Source organism: Pongo abelii, chromosome X (genome assembly GCF_028885655.2).
Source record: "Pongo abelii isolate AG06213 chromosome X, NHGRI_mPonAbe1-v2.0_pri, whole genome shotgun sequence".
Classification (NCBI taxonomy): domain Eukaryota; kingdom Metazoa; phylum Chordata; class Mammalia; order Primates; family Hominidae; genus Pongo; species Pongo abelii.
Genome location: NC_072008.2, coordinates 48,184,109 through 48,204,799, shown reverse-complemented (window position 1 = coordinate 48,204,799; position 20,691 = coordinate 48,184,109). Strand labels below are relative to the sequence as shown.

At 42.8% G+C, this 20,691-nt stretch overlaps 2 protein-coding genes across 2 annotated transcripts in view; one reads left to right on the top strand and one right to left on the bottom strand.

The window, feature by feature from the left end:
- Window positions 1–11,879: 11,879 nt before the first annotated feature.
- LOC100437132 (actin-binding protein WASF2-like) lies at window positions 11,880–20,424 on the bottom strand. The gene is made up of 2 exons (XM_054544174.2): window positions 20,327–20,424; window positions 11,880–15,234 (listed from the first exon to the last, which is right to left on the bottom strand). Exons 1-2 carry the CDS (start codon window positions 20,422–20,424, stop codon window positions 13,587–13,589), a joined length of 1,746 nt encoding a protein of 581 aa, XP_054400149.1. The 3' UTR covers window positions 11,880–13,586.
- The window catches only part of LOC112130717 (zinc finger protein 630-like), a 36,065-nt gene continuing 34,284 nt past the window's right edge, over window positions 18,911–20,691 (top strand). The window contains exon 1 of the mRNA XM_054544170.2: window positions 18,911–18,958. The gene's annotated coding sequence lies outside the window, so the exon portion shown is untranslated. The remainder of the gene's footprint in view (window positions 18,959–20,691) is intronic.

The window sequence follows — 20,691 nt, the reverse complement described above, 5'->3', positions numbered from 1 at the left end:
GCCTGTAGAAAGCATGCACTTTGATTTTACTTGTCCTTGGACTGACTTTTTGCTCATTATACTAGTGAAAAACACACTACTGGGTGGAGATTTAAGATGCTAATGAGAGGTGGTGTATGAACAAACATGTACAGTTACCGAACATGTGCACCTAGAGGACCACCCATCACATACTTACTAGCAATGCCCTTTCCCACACTCTTATGAATAATCATGTAAAACTCCCCTAAAGGGAGCTTCCCTAGTGTCAGCCAGGGGTGTCTCACTCTTGAGCAGCCCACTCTGACTCAGCTCTCAGAGTGCTCTTTCAATTTTGTAATAAACTGGTTTATGGCTGTATCTCCCTTGCTGTGTGTCTCTTGCTTAAATTCTGTAAACCAGGAAGACAAGAACTGAGGACTCACAATCACCATCAACAGCCTTACTGGAAAATCCAGTTTGGTCATGGGGTAAATTTTTCTTTCCATACTTGCTGGATTCAAATTGCTAAAATTTTATTTAAGATCTTTCCATCCACAAGACAAAAAAAAAAACAAAAAAAACTCCAGATGTTAGAGTAGATAGATAGATAGATGATAGCTAGATAGACAGACAGGACAGACAGACAGACATGAGCAGGAAAGGCAGCCTCAAAGTAAGGAAGCCCTGGAAACCTTACCCCACTAGCAATCAGAAAAAACAATGGCCATATCTGGACTTGCAGTTAGGCTTATCTGGCCCTAACTGGGACTTATCTGGCCCTGGCAGGACATAACTTCAGTAGGGACTTTCCCCAGCAGTAAGCATGTGCACTTCAGCTTGGCTTGCCCTAAAGGTAACGTTTTGCTCATTTTAATAGTAAATATATATATATATATATATATATATATATATATATACACACACACACCCCTGGGTGGAGATGTAAGACATGTAACATATATACTAGCATGTACGGCCACAACATATGCACACCTGGGGACCACCCAAAGGTGAGCATATGTTGCATCCAATTTTTTATTGTAACATCCCATTTTTATTGTAAAAAATGCATAACATAAAATTTACCATCTTAACAATTTTTAGGTTTATAGTTCAGTAGTGTTAAGTATATTCACATTGTTGTGCAACTGTAGCCACCTGAGGGGTTCTTCCTGCCCACTGCACAAAGAAAGACCACAGTATTGCAGTAAAGAAAGAGTTTAGGCCAGGCGTGGTGACTCACACCTGTAATCCCAGCACTTTGGGGGGCCGACGCGGGCAGATCACGAGGTCAGGAGATCGAGACCATCCTGGCCAACATGGTGAAATCCCGTCTCTACTAAAAATACAAAAATTAGCTGGGCATGGTGGTGCACGCCTGTAGTCCCAGCTACTCAGGAGGCTGAGGCAGGGGAATCGCTTCAACCTAGGAGGCGGAGGTTGCAGTGAGCCGGGATCACGCCATTGCACTCCAGCCTGGGCGACAGAGCGAGACTCAGTCTCGATTTTAAAAAAAAAAAAAAAAAAAAAAAAAAAGAGTTTAATAGTCACAAGGCGGGCCACGGCATATGACAGACAGAGTTATTATAGTACTCAAATCAATCTCCTCCAAAGCTTGTAGGTTGGGGGTTTTTCGAAGGCAGTTTGGGGGAAGCAGTGGGGGTGGCTAGGCTTGCTGCTAATTGGTTGGGGCAGAGATGAAATCATAGGAGGTGAAAGCTGTCCTCCTGCATGCTGAATTGCCTCGGGGTGGGGCCACAGGAGTGGGATTGGTGAGTCTAGGTGGAGCCATGGATGTCAGACATGCAAAAAACCTGAAAAGATATCTCGAAATGCCAATCTACAGTAGTGGTGTTATCTGCAGGAATGGCTGGCAATCTATGTCTAAACCTTAGCAGAATCAGGTTCCTCTCCAACCCCTAGCCTGATGGCCTTCCATTAGCTTTACAATGATTTTTGGGAAAGAGCTATTATCATTTAAACCATAACCTAAATATCTTCCAAAGTTAGTTCAGCCCCAAAGCCCAGGAATAATTAAGGAAAAGGCAAGATGGGTGGTGGGCTAGATCAGATCTCTTTCACTGTCATAATTTGCTCACTGATATAATTTTTGCAAAGGCAGTTTCACAACTGTAACTGAGTACTCCCATTTTCCTAAGCAACAGTTTTTTTCTCTTTTCTCCTTTCCCCTTTCCTCCTACTTCCCATTAGCCCTTTTTCAAGTGCAAAATAACCTCTCACCTCCCCCTCTCCAGACATTTCCTACATGGCAAGTTCATCTATGTGCTCCAAGAGGGAACTCCCACCTCCAGGGTGTTGCCTCAGGAGGACATGCCCAGAGCATGCCCACTTAGCCACTTTTACAACTTACTTCTGCCCAGGAAGGTGGCAACACAATGGCCCAGTAGATAAGGTACAGATAAGGCTAGCAGAAGAGCCCTGCCCTTGCTCGTTTCCTCCCCTACATTATATAAATGCTCACTTTTTGCTCCAAAGGTGAAGCAGTACATTTAAAGCTGGACACTTTGTGCACTCCCCCAAGCTAGCTTTGGAAATAAAATCACTTTTCTGGAAAGTACCAGGACTCACTCTTATTAATTGGACTCTACATGCAGCAAGCGACTAACCCACTTTTTGGTTACAATTTTTGGTGGCCCACACAGGGACATGCTCTGTGCTCCAGGTAGGCCTGTGCCTGACCACCCAGTTTCGCTATCGGATGAGACATGGGGTCACCTGTGAGTGCCAGCTGCTCATGGCTATCAGATCCCACGATGAAAGCGTTAGGGAGCTTCCCAGCAGCTGCAAAAAAATGCTTTTTTTGGGGGGAAATTTCCCTTTTGCTCCCCACTCCCAGCACAACATTTGCTGCCTTCAACGCATTGCCTGTGCAAGGGAAGTGAATTCTGGGGGAAAAAGAGAAAGAGCTGACAAACTTTGGAACTGGGTAATTTGGTTGGCAGTGCACCTGACCACCCTCTGTCTCTTTTGGGGTGTCACTGAAGCCCTGCTCTACTTAAGACCTGGCTGTTATTGACATCATTTGAGCATTTTAATGCATTTGTATTTATTTGTATGTGCGGCACCATGGGACCTGTGCTCGGACTGGACTTAACAGCCCATGGAGCCATTTGGAACTGGGGAGAGGGATTCAGGACCTCACCCAGCCCCCTTGGTTGGGGACTCGTTTGGAAGCATGCTGTCTGTTTGCGTATATGAATATATGGCTTTGTGTATGGGCCCTGATTTCTTTCTTTTCTCTCTACCTCCAACTTCACCCTTCTATCTTTGGAGAGCCGCTTACAGCTTTACTCTTCTCAGCTGCAGGCGGCTCTAGCTCCCTCTGGTCTGACCAGTGACTTGCAGAAGTAGGAGGAACCCTTCCCACACTGTGCAGACTTAGGGTGCTGAGGCTCTCCCTGATGGGAGATAAATGATGGTGGTGGAGGTATCAACCTCACACCACTCAATGTCTGCAGGAGGGCTCTTGAGCTCCCTTTCCATCGCTTTATTCTCTCATCTCTTTCTTCCCCTACCTCATGCCACCCTTGCAGAAGGCAGCCAGGTGATATCTTCCTCTGTTTATTTTTGGCCTGCTTTATATAAGTGTGTATGTGTGTGTTTATGCATACGTACATGTATTTTGTTATGTATTGTGGTCACAAGGAACCAAATTCCTTAGAGTTAAGACGTACTCATAAATTAAGTAAAATCTTTAATAAATAAGCTGGCTTTACATTATTGGTAAAATAATATTATAAATATCTTAAGAATTGTCAACATACATTTCCATTTGAGTTTATTGATCAAGCGGTTTCATATTTATCTCTGCCAGATATCATTAGGTGCCAAAATTTGGCATAAGAGTTATAAAACTATAAACCCAGCCCAAGACAGAATGATCTTTGTGTAATTTTTGATAAATAAGACATTTAATATTGTTTGAGGAAAATAGCTAAACCTTATGAGTTATCAACAAAACGCCTATGTGTTTTAACTTTAAGGTTCTTACTTAGATGAACACCTGATGTTCACAAGCTTTAAAATGGTTAACAGGGAATTAACTTTCAATAATGACTACCTCTGTGGTAAGATCTCAGTTTTCAGAAGTAATCTAAGTAAACGGTTAAAAATGGGAGAATTATATGCATATAAATGAGATAAATGCTTCTAAGTAAAACTTTTTTGTATGATTTAAGATCTTAAAATCATTGTAGATGCTTGTTGAATGTCTGGGTCATTTCCAACTAAGAAAGGGTTATTATATAGGAAACATGTTCCAAAATTATGGACTGGTTCTCATCTATAAAATGGTAATATCTGATAGGCAGTTCAGAACTTCTTGCTTCTGGCTGCTGTGCCAATGGAGTAGCCATTCTTTATCCCTTTATTTTCTCAATAAACTTTCACTTTACTCTGTGGACTCGCCCTGAATTCTTTCCTGTGTGAGATCCAAGAACCCTCTTTTGGGGTCTGGATTGAGACCCCTTTCCACTAACATCTTCCTGGCGAACCACAAGGGACTATACTGAGGAGACCCCCTGATCCAACGGAAATAGACTGCAGCACCAACTGGCTGATTTTGGGTAAGTGGTGGGGTATATTTTACCTGGGTAAAGGGTGGGATTGAGTTAGAGGCCCAACTTAGGATAGACTCTCCTAAGATAGAGAGGGTTAAAGGCCCATCTTAATAAAAGGCAAGGCTTCTTGACCAAACTTGGGTCTCAGGCCCAACTTAGGAAGGTTAGAGTCCTTCCTAAGATTTAGAGGGTTAAAGGCCCCTCTCAGTAAAGTCCCTCTTGGTTAAAAATGAATTTGGCATTATGGGATGTTAACCGCTATTCTCTTTGGATTAATCTGTCTTATACTCTTTGCTGACGACTGTGGGTGACAGGATTAGGCGTATACAAGACCGTGGAACATGGGGAACTTTTTCCTTCCCAAAAGGGGAAACTTGAGAGCTGATGGGACTGCTGGAAAAGATCCCTTCACAACTGACAAGTGGCCATTTGAACTTTTGATTCAGTGTTGCTGCAATGAGTAGGTCTTTCTCTGGCCTCCCTGAGTTCTTCACCTTCCCCACCGCAGGGAATGCTTTCTCTCTCTCTCTCTCTCTTTTTTTTTTTTTTTTTTTTTTTTTTGAGACGGAGTCTTGCTCTGTCGCCAGGCTAGAGTGCAATGGCGCGATCTCGACTCACTGCAACCTCTGCCTCCCGGGTTCAAGTGATTCTCCTGCCTCAGCCTCCCAAGCAGGTGGGACTACAGGTGTGCGCATCATGCCCAGCGAATTTTTTTGTATTTTTAGTAGAGACGGGGTTTCATCATGCTGGCCAGGATGGTCTCAATCTCTTCCTCGTGATCCACCTGCCTCGGCCTCCCAACGTGCTGGGATTACAGGTGTGAGCCACTGCGCCTGGCCCTCTCTCTCTTTCTCTCCTTTCCCTTTCCTATATTTTCTGTTACTCAGAGCAACCATCTTGTCCAAAGACCACATGTTGAAACTCCTGGTTGGAGACCTGTGAAACAAACAAAAAAAAAAACTGGATGAAGTTTCCCTCTCATCTTGTTTTATGTCCTTGGGAGCTTGACTTTGTAACCAAGTGGGTGGTACTTTCTCTTGGTCTCCACCATCCAGGGAACAGGAATTTTGGAGTTCGTGTTATAGTTAGCCTTAAAGATTATCCAGAGCAGTTAAAAACCTTTGCAAGCTCAAAATTGGCTGACTCTAGACTCCTAGGAAGAGCAATGAAAACTGCTCAGTGCTGTAGCTCAGTAGCTAAGGCTTTGCCATTTTACAGTGGTAGCCCAGGCTCTCAATTCCCTGTCTAGGGAATGAGTACTTTTTGGTTGATATCTGTGTGACCTTTGCCATTTGTTGATTCTCTTCCTCTCCATGAACAACTTCTGACTTCTCTCTTGAATTTTTCTTTCTCTGAGCACCTGGGAAGTTACCTTTGGTAAAGTTCAAAAGCCAGAAATATTGACCATTTTACTCGGCTAAAAGTTGGATAATAAGAAATTTTAAAAGACTTTTTTAAAAAGAACACTATGGTTAAAAGTCAGCTTAATTAAAAGTGGATATTCAAGCTATGGGTATATTGAAAAGGCCTTTATGTTTTTTTCTCAAATCTTGTTTTTCTTGGGAAAAAGTTTTTCTTTTCAGTCAACTGAAAAGTCATTTTTCTCCATTTTGTTTTCTTGCCACTCTTGATGCATACATGAGAGGACCTAAGAAAATTTCTAACAGCCTGGGACTCTTTGGGGAAAACAGAGGAGGTGCCACACACCCTGTTTGGGGAAAAACCTCTGTTTTCCTCATGAAACCCCAGGAATTGAAAGTGGATAGATCTCTCTCAAAATCTAAGGCCCTGTTCTGTATTACATTGTGTTATCTGATGTTTTTGACATTTGGGGGTATCAGAAATTACTTCGCATTATGAGAGAACTTTGGTGTCTAATTACTAAGTAGGAAATATACTTTTAGGGCTGGCTAATGGCAGTTATGGGCTTTTATGGGATATGGGCTGATTCCCTCCTCTTTGGGATCTAAAATCTAGTATAAAAATGGGACCCTTAATTTTGGGGGATCTGTTTTGCCTTCCAGCTGTGCCTGCTTATTAGGCCCTAGAAACTGAATGGTTTCCTGGCCCTGTTCCTCAAAGGGCTCTACCCTGAAGCCAGTAATCCAATTGAGAAACAAAAACTGGCAAATGAAAAATCTTACAACTACAGAATCTTCTGACTGTTTGTGTATTTATATGTGTTGTATGTGTGTGTGATGTGTGATCAAATATTTTGTCAGAAAAATAAAAACTGTAATGCCTTTTAGTTCACATAACTTTAGTAATCTTTGAGAAATAAAGATAGTTTTAAAGATTATTGGTAAAATAAAAATGTCTTCAAAATTTAGACATTTGGTCTAAATTAGGCAGGTCAGATATTAGGTTTGATAAATGCTTTAAGGTCATAAGTTATTTATTTGACTTTTGAAAATTGTTCAACTTACCTGCTTTAGAGCCATTAGATTCTACATAAGGCCTGGGGACATGTGGAGTTAGCCATAACCCCTACCAATGCTGACAAGAGTCAGACTTTATCTGCACTTCTGTCTGGTGTCCTAAGCCTCACACCTAGTACATAATTAAAATTGCTTACTTACTAAGTTTTTCACCAAAAATAAAAGTTACTAAGAGTTAATATTGTAACATGTAATTGAAACTACTGAGGAAACAGTTTTACATGCAAGGTGTGTAAGGAAAGTAAAATGTGTTTTTGGTAAAAGATTATAAGAAGGCATGGGAATGTGGATTTTTTTTTTCTTTTTTCTTTTTTTGCCTAGATTAAAGGGTTAAAGTCTTGTTTTAAGTTTGATAGGAAAAAGCTAAACTTTTGAGCAACTTATGGAAGGTTTATGAAAGATTAATCTTGTAAAAGAAATTCTATGTGTGAACACTGGCTAAAGTTAAAGGGGTATTCAGTTTTTTCATAAGTTGAACATTGGAATAAAAAAGCACAATAGATTTTTCTTAGAGCACTGATCTGTTCTTTAACAAAAATCTGTAAAGGGTTATAAAAAGTTTATGAGACTCTTACCTTATGGTCAGGCATGAAAATTGGATAGATTTGTCTATAAGGTTTTATTAAGAATTGGGGTTGACATTAATAGCACACCAATGCAAAGGGTGAAATTTGGCTTTCTCTCTTGAACAAGATTTTCATGTTATATTAAAAATATTGAAAGATTTTTGTTTGCCTTTTGAATAAATTATAGTAAAAATAGGGGAAAGAAAAGAAACAGATTGTTTGGAAAACTAAGTCTTCCCTGTATTAATGAGTAAAGGTTTTATTTTATTTATTTATTTATTTATAATAAATATGTTATTGATATGTGTTCCAAAATTATGGAACCTCAAGAGGAGAGGAATTTACCTGACTCGTATAGGCATTTGACAGTACAAACCCATGGCTGGGGCTCAGCTTTAAAAAAGGTCTTATCTGAGATTCTTTATGGAACGAAGTTTCATCAAAGCCAATTTTTAAAAAGCCTATGTGAAAATAATTATTCTTGCTGCACTTTATACAAATAAACAGGCCAAGTATAAGACTAAAGCTTATTTTATAAACAAATTAGCCCTATTATTATTTGTTTTTAATAAAAATGAAGACTGGAAAGAGAAAAATTATGTTTCAAGAACTATGGCACACCTGTTATTAGATTCTAGTCTCATCAGTTGTTTTTGTTTTTTTTTTTCTGTAATTTAGACTAACCCTGCTTATTCCTGTGAATCAACCAGTGATCTTTGACTAGAGCTCAGAAGAAACAAGAGGGATGGGTACTGTAGAAATCTGGATCAATATTCTAATTCTGGGCACATATTGGAATTGGCTAGCAACCCAATATCAGTTTGGTCCCAACAGTTGCCCAGTTCATTGAATGCCTTATTTTTTTCGTTTACTTAGAATAATTTTGCTTATTTTACTTTACTGTTGTGAAATATATTCCTGCTGTACTCTGTGTAGAAATGCTGGATAGGTAAGCTTACTCAATGTTTTCTTAAATTGAACACATACCAATCTTCCAGATATCACCTTTGGTCAGAACTTGGAGTTATGAATGGCCCTCAGTGTAATGATGTTTTCTCACTGAGCTCTTCTCTACCCTGGATACAAGACACCCCAATAGTTAGGCGGGAATGTCATCACCCCATTTGGCCTGAAAATCACAGAAGATGGATCTTTGTCCCTCTACAATTGCTAGGATTAAGGGTTCCCTTGTAAAAGGGAGGGGGGAAATATGTCAGAGGTGTTCGAACCAGAGTAACTCCATCTTGAATAGGGGCTGGGTAAAATAAGGCTGAGACCTACTGGGCTGCATTCCCAGGAGGTTAAGCATTCTTATCTCACAGGATGAGATAAAATGTCCACACAAGATTCAGATCACAAAGACCCTGCTGATAAAACAGCATACAGTAAAGAAGCCAGTCAAAACCCACCAAAACCAAGATGGCAGCGAAAGTGACCTCTGGTAATCTTCAGTGCTCATTATATGCTAATTATAATCCATTAGCATGCTAAAAAAACACTTCCATCGGTGCCTTGACAGTTTACAAATGCCATGGCAATGTCTGGAAGTTACCCTATATGGTCTAAAAAGAGGAGGACCCCTCAGTTCTGGGAAATCCCCACCCCTTTCCCAGAAAACTCATGAATAATCCACCCGTTGTTTAGCATATGATATGGTTTGGCTTTGTGTCCCCACCCAAATTTTATCTCGAATTATAATCCCCATAATCCCCACCTGTCAAGGGAGGGACCTGATGGGAGGTGACAGGATCATGGGGGCAGTTTCCCCCATGCTGTTCTCGTGATAGTGAGTGAGTTCTCACAAGATCTGATGGTTCTATAAGTGACGGTTTCCCCTGCTCTTTTCTCCCATGTCATCTTGTGAAGAAGGTGCCTGCTTCCCCTTCTGCCATAATTATACATTTCCTGAGGCCTCTCCAGCCATGCAAAACTGAGTCAATTAAACCTCTTTCCTTTATAAATCACCCAGTCTCAGGGAAGTTCTTTTATAGCAGTGTGAAAACAGATTAATACAGCATATAATCAAGAAATAACTATAAATATACTCAGTCGAGCAGCCCATGCCACTGCTCCACCCATGAAGTAGCCATTCTTTATTCCTTTCCTTTTTTTTTTTTTTTTTTTTTGTGGCTACAAAGTCTTTATCAAATTATTTAAAATGTTGGCATTTAAGTATTCATGTGTGTACAGTTACATGGAACCTTCAGGTCAATGGGGCACAAATGTGGTATACACACAATGAGCCTGGCAGGGAAGCAAATGAGACCAGGCTTGGAGCTACAGGGCTTTAAAAAAATTGGATGTCTTTCTGAGGGTCTGAGAAGAATAGGGCAGAAGAGGAAAGGGTCACTTTAGGGGTCTGGCTTAACCCACTGCCCAAATCTCCAACTGAAGAGCTCTTTTCCCATCCTCAGGGGAAGAGGGCCTGTTTTCAAACGGCATCCCTACTACACTTACACCCCTTCCCTAAAATCTTGATGTGGCAAACACACCCAAGAACCCACTGGAATACGTCCTTGTAAATATGTTTGTATCAGAGAAAACAAGGCACTTTGGGAGCATTATGGCTTACTCTACTACATGTACATCATTCTAGACAGAAAGTAAAAATTAGTTACTTCCTCAAGTGAATTAACTGAATAAACTTAATACAATGACAAAATTGTTCCCTAACCCACACTGAGGCACGGTTAAAGTGAACACGGCAGGAGGCACAGAATGAGGCACATCTCTGCGCGACACCTGGTGCCAGGTCAGCTGGACCCCAGCAGGGCTTAAAGCCTGATGCCCCCAGGAAGCCTGACATCTCTCATGAGCAAAGCCCCCTGGCCTTGGGGCACTGGCTCCCTCCCTCCCCATACCCTGAGGTCAGGTGAGGGGCCGCAGTGGGAGGCAGTCTTAGAGCAGAGCTGGGACACGGTGGGAATGCTTAAGCAGGGTCAGCAAAGCCACAGAGACCTCAATCTGTCCAAGCTGGCGCTGCAGAGTCGGAGGATCAGCGCCACGGGAAGAGATTTCACATTAGCCCTGACAACACCGCCTCGGCTCTGCAGTGACATTGGCCAGGGTCGTTTCTGACGGCACTCGAGCTTCCACTGGAGGCGAGCTGGAGCCTGGGTCAGCTGCTCTGAGCCTCCAAGGGCTGGCTGAGCCTGCCCCCTCCCCCGGGCTGCTCCTTTAGAATGTACCCATCTCACAACCAAGGCAAAGCCACAAGTCACTTCTGACACTATTGGAAGCTGGGCCCCAGGGCCACAGGAATGGGGGCAGGTCCCCTGGGTGGGGTGAACCAGGAAGGGAGGAGGCTCCTTGGCTTCAGCGCTTAGGAGTCATTATGGGCCATTGTTCCATACTCTCACTAGCTTAGGCCCAGATTAAATAATCACTAAACTTTGCATTCTACATTATGTGAGTCCAAAAACAGGATTACCTGCATTGGGTCCTTTATCATCTTAAAGGGCTCTGGGTCTAAAGAAGCCTTTTTTTGTTTTTCTTTTGGTGCATACACATAGGTGGAGCCCAGAGGGCCTCCCGACTCACTGGGTCCCCGGCCCCCCAAGCTGAGGAGGCTTCGCAAGGCTGGCTGCGACAAAGTGCTGAGCTTGGCTGCATAGATTTTAATGAGAGTGTCAGGCAGAGCTTTGCTGTTGCTCTCCGGACTTGCAGATCATTACCAAACCAGCTGTAGGATGAGAACACAGCACATCGAAACCCTAGGAGGTCACTGAGCTAATGATCTAATCCTACCTTCCACAGGCAGTGCCCCTCCCCACCTCCTCCTGCCCCCAGCCCTTTCCACAATGGACTCAGTCCATTCCAGAAGCCAGGCCAACACCGCCCCCTTCAAGGTCAGAGCAGAATGACAGTGAGTGGCTCTAGCTCTCCGTTTTCTGGAAAGGAGGAGGATGGGGGTAATTCAGTCAAAGCCATTAGGCCCAAACCCTGGCCTGGCCAGGCCCCAGGTCTCCTATTTGGGACAACCACTGCCCTCTGCCTGCCTCTGCAGCTACTGCTGGGCTGCGGCCCAGGCACCTTCAACAGCCATTTTAGGATTCTGATGAAAGCACCTTCAGCTTCTAAGGTACAGGCTGGGAAACAAGGTGGGGGCCCACATAGCCTGGTGTCTCAGCATGGAGCTTGGTGCCAAGTCCTGTGCTAGAGACACCTGATCTAGAGTGAGGGAAGAGGGCATAACTTGGGAGTGGCCACAGCAGGAGGGCATGCTGACCCCTATAGTGTCAGTCCCCACACCCTGAGTTCCAGGAAAGAAGGCAAAGGGGAAGCAGCCAGCAAGGCGACAGAGGCAGAACTCATGACTATACACTCTCTCCTCAAGCCAGAGGGCTTTACGAGGGCTTTGGCAATTACTACAACTATTTGCTGTGCTGGGTAGGGACAGGTCCTGTTTCTCTTTGTTTCAGGGCTCTGAAAGCCAGAGAAGCCAGCAGAAGCCGATTTCAGCATAAGAGGCTACACAATAGTTAGGGCAGAAGAGAAGAAACCTCACTGTTGGTTAGAGCTGACCAGTTTTTTTCTGAATAATAGCACCTGTGAATTAGCTCTGGGAAAAGTGGGGAGGGAGGGAGCTTCACCATGTGCAGTGAGGGGAGCTGGAAACAGGACCTGGAGCCCCTCTGCCTTTCAGCCTGCTTCACAACTGCCAGGACCCCCCAGGCAGGTACCGGCACAGCTGCCAGCCTGAGGGACTGAAGTTTCCACAGTTGGCAGAATCTTTGTTTAAACTAGGGAAATAAAAGGGGGAGGAGTTGCAGAGGAATTGAAAACAGCACCTGTCAAAGCTGCCTATCCCCTTCCTTCTCTCACTACTTCTGGTCCCCCAGAGGGGCTGGTCCCAAGGCTATGTGGTTGGTTGGTGACAGAAAAGGGGCAACAAAGAATGACAAGAGAGGCTATGAAGGTCTGAGCAGCACTGACAGGGCTGGCACAGACCCTGAGCCCTCCTACTGGGACCCCAACCTATGGTGAGGTCTGGAGTAGCAATACAGCCGAGAAAGCTCTTCCCAGACTCCAGCAGGTGCCCATTCTTTGGTCCCAGAAAGCACAGGTGACTTGGAATCAGGAACTCTGGGCTCTAGCTATGTCACTAACCAATTGTGTGACCTTGAGCAAGTCACTTCCCATCTCTAGGCCTCAGCATCGTTAAAGGGTGAGACCCACGGGGCTCCACTGTTCTTCCAGTCCTGCAGCTCCAAGTCTTCAGGCTTTGCTCCTGACAGCCAGAAGAGGCTCCTGTCCTTATGTGTCAGGGATAGTTTGGTCATGGATACTAGAGGTTAAAACTGAACTGTGTTGCCTGAAGGCATGTAGAGGTGGTGGTAGTGCATCCTGAACACCATACTCACCAAAGGGATCCTGGGAGGGAAGCAACAACACCAGCCTATAGAAGAGCATCATTTTTGGGCAGAGGAGGTGAGACATTCTTTAGAGGCTTGATGCCTCCTGGAATAAAGGGCATCCCAGGCATAGAGATCGCTTAGCAAAAGGCAGGCCCACCCTGCTGATTAGGGCAGAGGGTGAGGCAGTTTGGCCGTTGGAGCCTTCGACCTGCTCTGCGCTTTCAGTGCACGGGAAAGGGGCCAGCTGTGTCCATTCAGGCCACTCCCCCTGCTTTAGAACCAGAGGTGGTTGGCATTATTCGAAGTGGCTGAGAGCACAGGTTTTAGAAGACTGTAGTTGAATATGGCTCCTAAGGGAAGGCCCCATCTCCAACGGAAACCCAATCAAAGGAATCTGCTTTGGGATTTCTCCTTCCTTTAAATATGCAACAGGCACTTGAAGGAAAGAGGGAACATCCCAGCTACTGAGCCTCAGGAGCCCCACAGGGCCTGACAATGGGAAGAGGAAATACATGTTGACTTGGAGGAAGCACTTGGATATATCTTTGGTTGCTTCAGGGAAAGCTTCGGCCCCTTAAAATTATGTTTTTCCTCCCTTTTCTCCCCTACGGGTCTGTTGGGGTTGGCATCAAAGAAGGCAGGTAGGAAGGAAAGAAAAAGAAAGTGGGCAGCAGGCAGAAAGAGTTAATCGGACCAGTCGTCCTCATCAAATTCAGAGGAGTCATCTTCTGAGTCACTGTACTCAACAGCAATGAGACGAGACACGACGGTGGCCACGTCATTGCCCACGACATCCCGCTTCTCTTGTTCCTGCTGCTCCTCAACCCTGCGCAGCTGAAAACCTTGACGGATGGCTGAAAGCAGGTCGCTACGGGCATCGCTTACGGCAGGCAAGGAGGACCTGGACTTGGTGGTATCAGAAAGCGGTGGTGGTAGAGCAGGCTGGCCATCTGCACCAGTGAAAGGGGGAGGAGGGGGCCCCGGAGGAGGAGGAGGAAGGGGAGAAGGAGGTGATCCTCCTGTTGGCTGGGACAAGGGAGGTGGTGGCAGAGTTGGGTAGTCAGCTGCCGGTGGTAGAGGAGGAGGTGGAGGGGCAGCAAAATCAGGGTGAGGTGGGAAAGATGGGGGTGAGGGTGGTGGAGGCGTCCCTGGAGACCCAAATCCTACAGGCAGTGGTGGAGGTGGGATGCCTATCATTGGAGGTGGAGGTGGTGGAGGGGCAGGTGGTGGAGCAAACCCGGGTTTAGGGCCTGGTGGAGAGCCTAGAGGAGGAACTGGTGGTGGATGGCTTGGGCTGACCACACTGGATCTTTTGGGTCCAGCCAAACCAGACCCTCTTTGGTTGTCCACTGGGTAACTGAATTCTGCTGGTGGAGGAGGCAAGTTGTCCTCGAAGGAAGGAGAAGGTGAAGAAGCAGAGTCTGACTGTGATGGTGGTGGATAGCTACTTGCATCCATGTTTTCAACACAGCCAATGCTGCCATTCTGGTACACCAAGGTGGGTGGATACCCAGAAGGCCCCACCTTTTCTTTGGACTCCACAAATTCTTGCCCCATCTTAATTTTCTCCCACTCTTCCTTACGTGTCTTGATTTTACATGGGTTTACATCCCCTCGATTTGGATTATCTTTCTTTTCTTTCCTATGCTTTCTCTTCTCTTTCATGATATCCTTGGTGTCCTGCAGCATCTTCTCCTTCCAAAGATCAAAGAAGTATGAAGAGTCTGTGTAGAATTTGAGTGCCTCTTTTCCATCTTCCCTGTAAGGGGTAAGATTGTTGAGAGGGGGAGGAGTATCACAGGTCTTGTATGTTTCTAAGACAGGCACTGGGAGAGAGTTTCTGTCAAAAAGCTTCTGGTCTTGAATGATGGAGCTTCTGAAGGCTTTTCGGGGGTTGATTCCTTGCAGTGACCCTTCTTCTTCCTTGGGATCCAGCTGAGTGACTTTAACTTGTAGTCCGTTGACCCTCTCAGCAAGGGAGCTTACCCGAGAGGCAAAGGTATTTGCCTGAGTAAAGAGCTCTCCAAAAATGTCCTCTGCATATTTACTCAGGCTGCCCAGCTGTCGGATGACATTTGCCAGGGTGATGTTGGTCACGCATTCCAGCTTGCTTCTAACGCTAGGCAACCTCTGACGGCACAGGTGCCTTGGCTCGATGTTCTCGTTACTAACGGCATGGTGGACCTGCTTCAGGCAATGTTCTGAATGATGAAAAACAACCTGGCCTCCCGCAGTCACCGTCAGCGACAGGAAGGGCAGGCCGGCCGCCCAGTCTCCGCACAGAGTGTGCTCCCGCGGACCGCCTCGCGGGCTGCCACACGGCCGGCTATTGCTTTACTTTCTTAATAAAATTGCTTTCACTTTTTCAAAAAAAGAATTTCTTGCTTCCTAGTTTTATAGAAAATGTGACAAGGAAAATATGTTCTTATTGACAAAAAAGAATTTTGTCTAATTCAAAAGTTATTTAAAAGCTAATTCAAATTACGGACTTAAAAAGGTTATTGTATCCATGTAAGTTTCTGTATTGTCTTTAAAGTCCTTGCGCCGTTAAGTTACAGGGCTTTGACTCTTGAGACTAAAAAGGACACATGATTGTGTTATATCTAGTCTTAATTTTCTTGAATAGTTAAAATCATTTGCAAGCTCAAAAATGACTGCTCTAGACTCCTGAGAAGAAGTAGTAGTGGTCACCTTGTGCAATAGTTCGGTAGCTAAGATTTTTGCTCTTTCACACTGGCAGCCTGGGTTCAATTCTCAGCTTAGGTAATTAGTCCTTTCCCATTCGTTATGTGTGTGACTTTTTGCCATTTATTGGTTCTTTTCCCTTCCATGGACAGCTTCTGATTTCCTGTCTTGAAACTTTCTTTTCTCTGGGCTACCTTTGGAGCAATTCTAGGTCTTGTAAAAACCGCTTGCTGTCTCATTGAAGATACTTCATGCACCTGTGGTAAAGTCATACCGTTAGTTAAGGCTTATTGATTTCATGTAGGAGGTAAAAGAATTCAAAAGCCAGAAATATTGGCCATTTCTCTTGGCTAAAATCTAGTAATAAAATATTTTAAAATGATTTTCCTTTGGAGAGCTCTGTAGTTCGAAATCAACTTAATTAAGGCTGATATTTGCACTATATGTGCATGGATATTGTTTTAAACCCCTGCTCTGCCTCTCAAACCTCCTCAGTTGATGGATATCTGTCTAATTCTGCACCTGCTCCTGTCTGTTCCTCCTTCCTCTTGCATCTAATCTTTTGTCACCCTACCAAATCATCTCCATATCTGTGTATTTATATATGATGTGTGTGATGTTTTACTACCAGAATATATGACAGTGGTCTAATTTATTGGCTTAAGAATGATAAGCACTTAAATAAAATATTTTGTCAGAAAAATAGAGACTTTAATGCCTTGTAAGTCACAATGTCTCTAACAATCTTTGAAAAATAAAGACAGCTTAAAGATTATTGGTAAAGTAAAATAAAAATATCTTCAAAATTTAGATATTTGGTCTAAATTGGGGGGATCAGATACTGTTTGCTAGATGTTTTAAGGTCATAAACTGCTTCTGTGACTTTTAGTAATTGTTTGACTTGCCTGTTGTACAGCAATTAGATCGTAGGTAAGGCCTGGGGACATATGAAGTTAGCCAGGCCCCCTGGCTAGGCTGGGAAGTCATGTGTTCTGCAATCTTATACATGGTTAAAATTGCTTACTCGCCAGGTTTTCACCAACAATAAAAGTTGCTAAGAGTTAACATTGTAATATGTACTTGCGACTACTGGAAAAATAGTTTTACATGCAAGGTGTATAAGGAAAGTAGAATGTGTTTTTGGTAAAAGATTATAAGAAGGCATGAAAACATGGTTTTTGTTAAAGGGAACGTAATTTTGTCTGTCCTAACCTAAAGGAGTAATGGGATGAAACTGAAAGTTTAAGCAAGTTGTGAAGAATTTGTGAAGAGTGGATCTTATAAACAAAGTTCAGTGGGTATAAGCAAGTTGCCTGAGATTTGAAAGGGATGATTTAGTTTTTTGTGGATTGAACATTGAAATAAAAGCACACTGATGCAGGGCCAGAATCTGGGCCCCTGTGTCTGAGTAACAGGGTTTTCTTAGAGAATTGATCTGCTGTTTAACAGAAAGCTGTAAAGGATTATAAAAGATTTCTGGAAATTTTACCTTATAGTCAAACTAATTAAGATTGGATAGATTTTGTTTATAAGGTTTTATTAAGAATTGGGTTTAACATTAATAGTACACTAATGCAAACAAAGGTGAAATTTAGCTTTCTCTTTTGAGCAAGATTTGCATGTAATATTAAAAGATAGTGAAATATTTTTGTTTACCTTTGGAATAAATGACAGAAAAAAAGCGAGGGGAGAGGAGACAGATTCAATTGGCCTCATGCATCTTTATTGGGTCCTGTTTGGAAAGCCGTTTCCCCTCTATTAATGAGTACAGATTTTTCGCTTTTATTAATGGTGACCTAGAATTTTATTGTATAATATTAAGTGTTTAAACCTTTGATATTTGACAAACTTTCCACAGTCAGATTTTAAATTAAGCCCCCTTTTTTGATCTGGTTAACACTTTTAGATATTGGATCCCCTAAAGTCCAATAGGGACATATTCAGCTTGTTCTGCATATTAAAATCATACAGGAAGTATTGTCAAGTACAAAATGGTTTTCAGATCTCTTTGGGCTGTATTTGTATAAATGTGTTATTGGTGTGTGTTCCAAAATTGTGTAAGATTCTTGCAATTCTGATATGTCTCAGTATATATTATAAGTAATAATTATAATTGTTATATTAAATTGCTGCATGCCACAGAGATGTTCAGACTTTAATCATGGTTATTCTAAGACTTTTGTCATCCACAATTGTTTTACTTTGATTATTTTCAAATGATTTTATAATCAGCTGTAGGACTCTGAGAGCTGCTCTTGAATGCAAGTTTCTGATAACTTCAGAGATTGTGGCATCAGAATAGAGGAAAAACTTCCAAGACTCCCGTAGAGAGCTAATGTGTTCATGAATATTGAGTGGAACAGGAGTTAATTACGTAGACTGAACCAACAGAAGACCAAAATCTTTTTATGGCATTTTGTTTAAAACGTTGCTAACTCTTGTTTTTCAGAGTCCAGAAAAACTTTTTCTTTTGAGCTATTTGCAGCTTTTAACAATTGCATAAAGTACACTCCTGTGAGCAAAACTTGAAACACATTTCTTTCTCTCTACTTGCTTTCTCCAGAATTTTAAAACCATTTGTTAGTAAACTTAAGTTATTTGCATAAGTTCAATAAGAATCTGTTTTCTTTTCTAACAAAACACAACTGGAGATAGTGGTTACTTTACCAAGGCTTTGGTTGGAATAGCACACTTTCATACTGCTTTAAGGAATCAAAGTTGACTTATAAAGCCCATAAAAGCCCCTTGGAAAAACTGGCCTCATACATTGTCTATGCAGTCCCTGTATAGGGTTTTTGACTTGTGGTAAGTAAAGAATGTCATTCTCTGACAGGCCTAGGAGCCCCAAGTTATCTTGGGACCTGAAGTAAGGAATTCACCCAAATCATACAAGTATTACAGGCACAGATGAATCCATGGCTGGGCTCAAGGCTTTGAAAGTCTAATCCAAGATTCCTTATGGAATAAAGTTCCAGCAAAGCCAATTTTCGAAAGAGCCTATATGACAAATAATTATTCTTGCTGACTTTATGCAAACACTCAGGCCAAGAATACTAAGACTAAAATTTATTTTGCAAATACATTTGTCCTACTATGATTTGTCTTTAGTAAAAACAGGGACTGGAGAGAGAAAAAGTATGTTTTGGAAAAAAATGTAGTACACTTATTGTTAGATTCTAGTTTTGTTCACTGTTGTTGAGTTTGTATTATTTTCTACAATTTGGAGTGAATCCTAAATTATTTCCAGGCTATGAGTCCCCAAACTAATGTTTTCCAATTTTTTCTTTTATTTTTCTGACTTGGATTCAATGAAATTGCTACTACCTTTTTCCTGAAGCCCTGCAAACTGAAGCTTATTCCTTGTAACACAGGTGAGAAAAAAGTGTCAGATTGCCTCTTCCTTCCTCCTGTATAACTAAAGATACTGGAGTCTAACATCTGAATAAATTGTGCCCAACATTAATCTTTGTTTTTCTTCTGTTTCCATAGAAATGCCTCTTATTAAAAATTTGTCTCCATCAGATGCAGGGGCCTAGCCCATCTGTAATGCCGCCTCCTGGATGAGACACAGCTATTTAAGCTGATCCAGTCTCAAGAACTGGACAGGGCTTATCACTACTTTCATGAGTATTCATAGCTCTCTCTGTAGCCTGTTAAATATATATACTTAGCCAACCTATCATCATATCTGGTTGTGATTGGCAGTGGGGAAACTGCTTTATAATTAAGAATTCAGGAAATGCCCCAGATAGCCCTACAAGACATGCACCAACAAATCAAAGCTATGTCTGGCCACACATTGTCTCTAGACTAATGCTTAGCATCCTGATTCAGGTCAGGACAATTCTAATGGCAAAAGTTGCTTATAACATTGACCCCGACCGCAGGGATAGGCATATCCCTCTGTTGTGGAGTTTACTGCTGTTGTACCCTCTGTGTGGGAATATAAGGCAGGCTTTCCCAGAGACCTTATGGATGTTGCACCATAATGCTCCAAACAACATCATCTGTAAGTCTGGGTACTCATGAGTATTTCCAAATCCAAATAAATCAGTTTCATTCTGACTTCCAATGTCTATGTCCCCTTTCAGCAGCTTATCCAGAGACCTGTGTGTTTCAGTGGACTGTATAGTGTAGTTGATGGAGGAGAGGGGGGATGTGGAGGGTTCAGCCCCATGGCCTAGAGGAGAAGGGAGGCAGCTCCCTGCCGATTCTAGACTCTGCAAGGTATCCCCTCACTTGTACATCCTCACTTCCCCAACTCTGACTTCATAGATCCCTTTTCTTGTCTACAAAAGAACCAGAAAAGACCTGGTCTCTGCTAAATCATCATTTGTTTCTTTGTTTAGTTACTGCTTCCATTTACCATTGGATTTAGGAGGTTTATAATAATCAGAATAGTAACATGAATACATGTGAATCTATAATATGATCAGGGAAAACACAGACAATGTTGACACAGTCAACAACAGAGCATCAGTGGACTGTAAATATTCGTGCAATGTTGAATGAATTTTAGTAACATAGATATGAAACAGGTTCACTGTGCACTGATTACCAACTTCTCTGAGTCCAGTGGGACAGAACATACACACACACAACAAATGACATGAATCAGGTTTATTACTTACAGACAGGCAGCAAGGGACAATGGAAGCCTAGGAATCATTATGAGCGGGTCCCCTGAGGCTCAGGAAAGCTGCCAGAGAAGGAAGAAGTCTTGTCTGTGTATGCCTCACTTGCCCCACAGCTGAGGGACGATCCCAGAAAGCAACTCACCCTGGGTTTTGTACCCTGGGGGATACATGACTTTCTGTCCTGGAGAACTGAAGGACATCTTGTTTCTAGGCATGACTGGAACAGAGCCCCGGCTGTTCCAGCCAGTCCCTGCCTATTTCAAGATGTTGCCTTCCCAGAATGTTCTACAGTTATCTTGAGAACTGCAAGTGAGAAAAGAGGGAGAACCGGGTCAGTCCAAGGCCACCCAGAGAACTGTCCTGCAATAGTTATTAAAATTAAACTATAAAGTTGTGTTCTTTGTGGCAGATATAGAATGAAAGAAATATAAGCAGTTATATAATTTACATTTAATTGCCACAAGGAC

Coding starts and splice junctions, on each gene's coding strand:
- LOC100437132 (XM_054544174.2), bottom strand. CDS start 20,424: ATGTCCTTCAGTTCTCCAGGACAGAAAGTCATGTATCCCCCAGGGTAC. Junction 15,235..20,326: donor GTCCCTCAGCTGTGGGGCAA/GTGAGGCATACA, acceptor AAGAAAGTAAAG/CAATAGCCGGCCGTGTGGCA.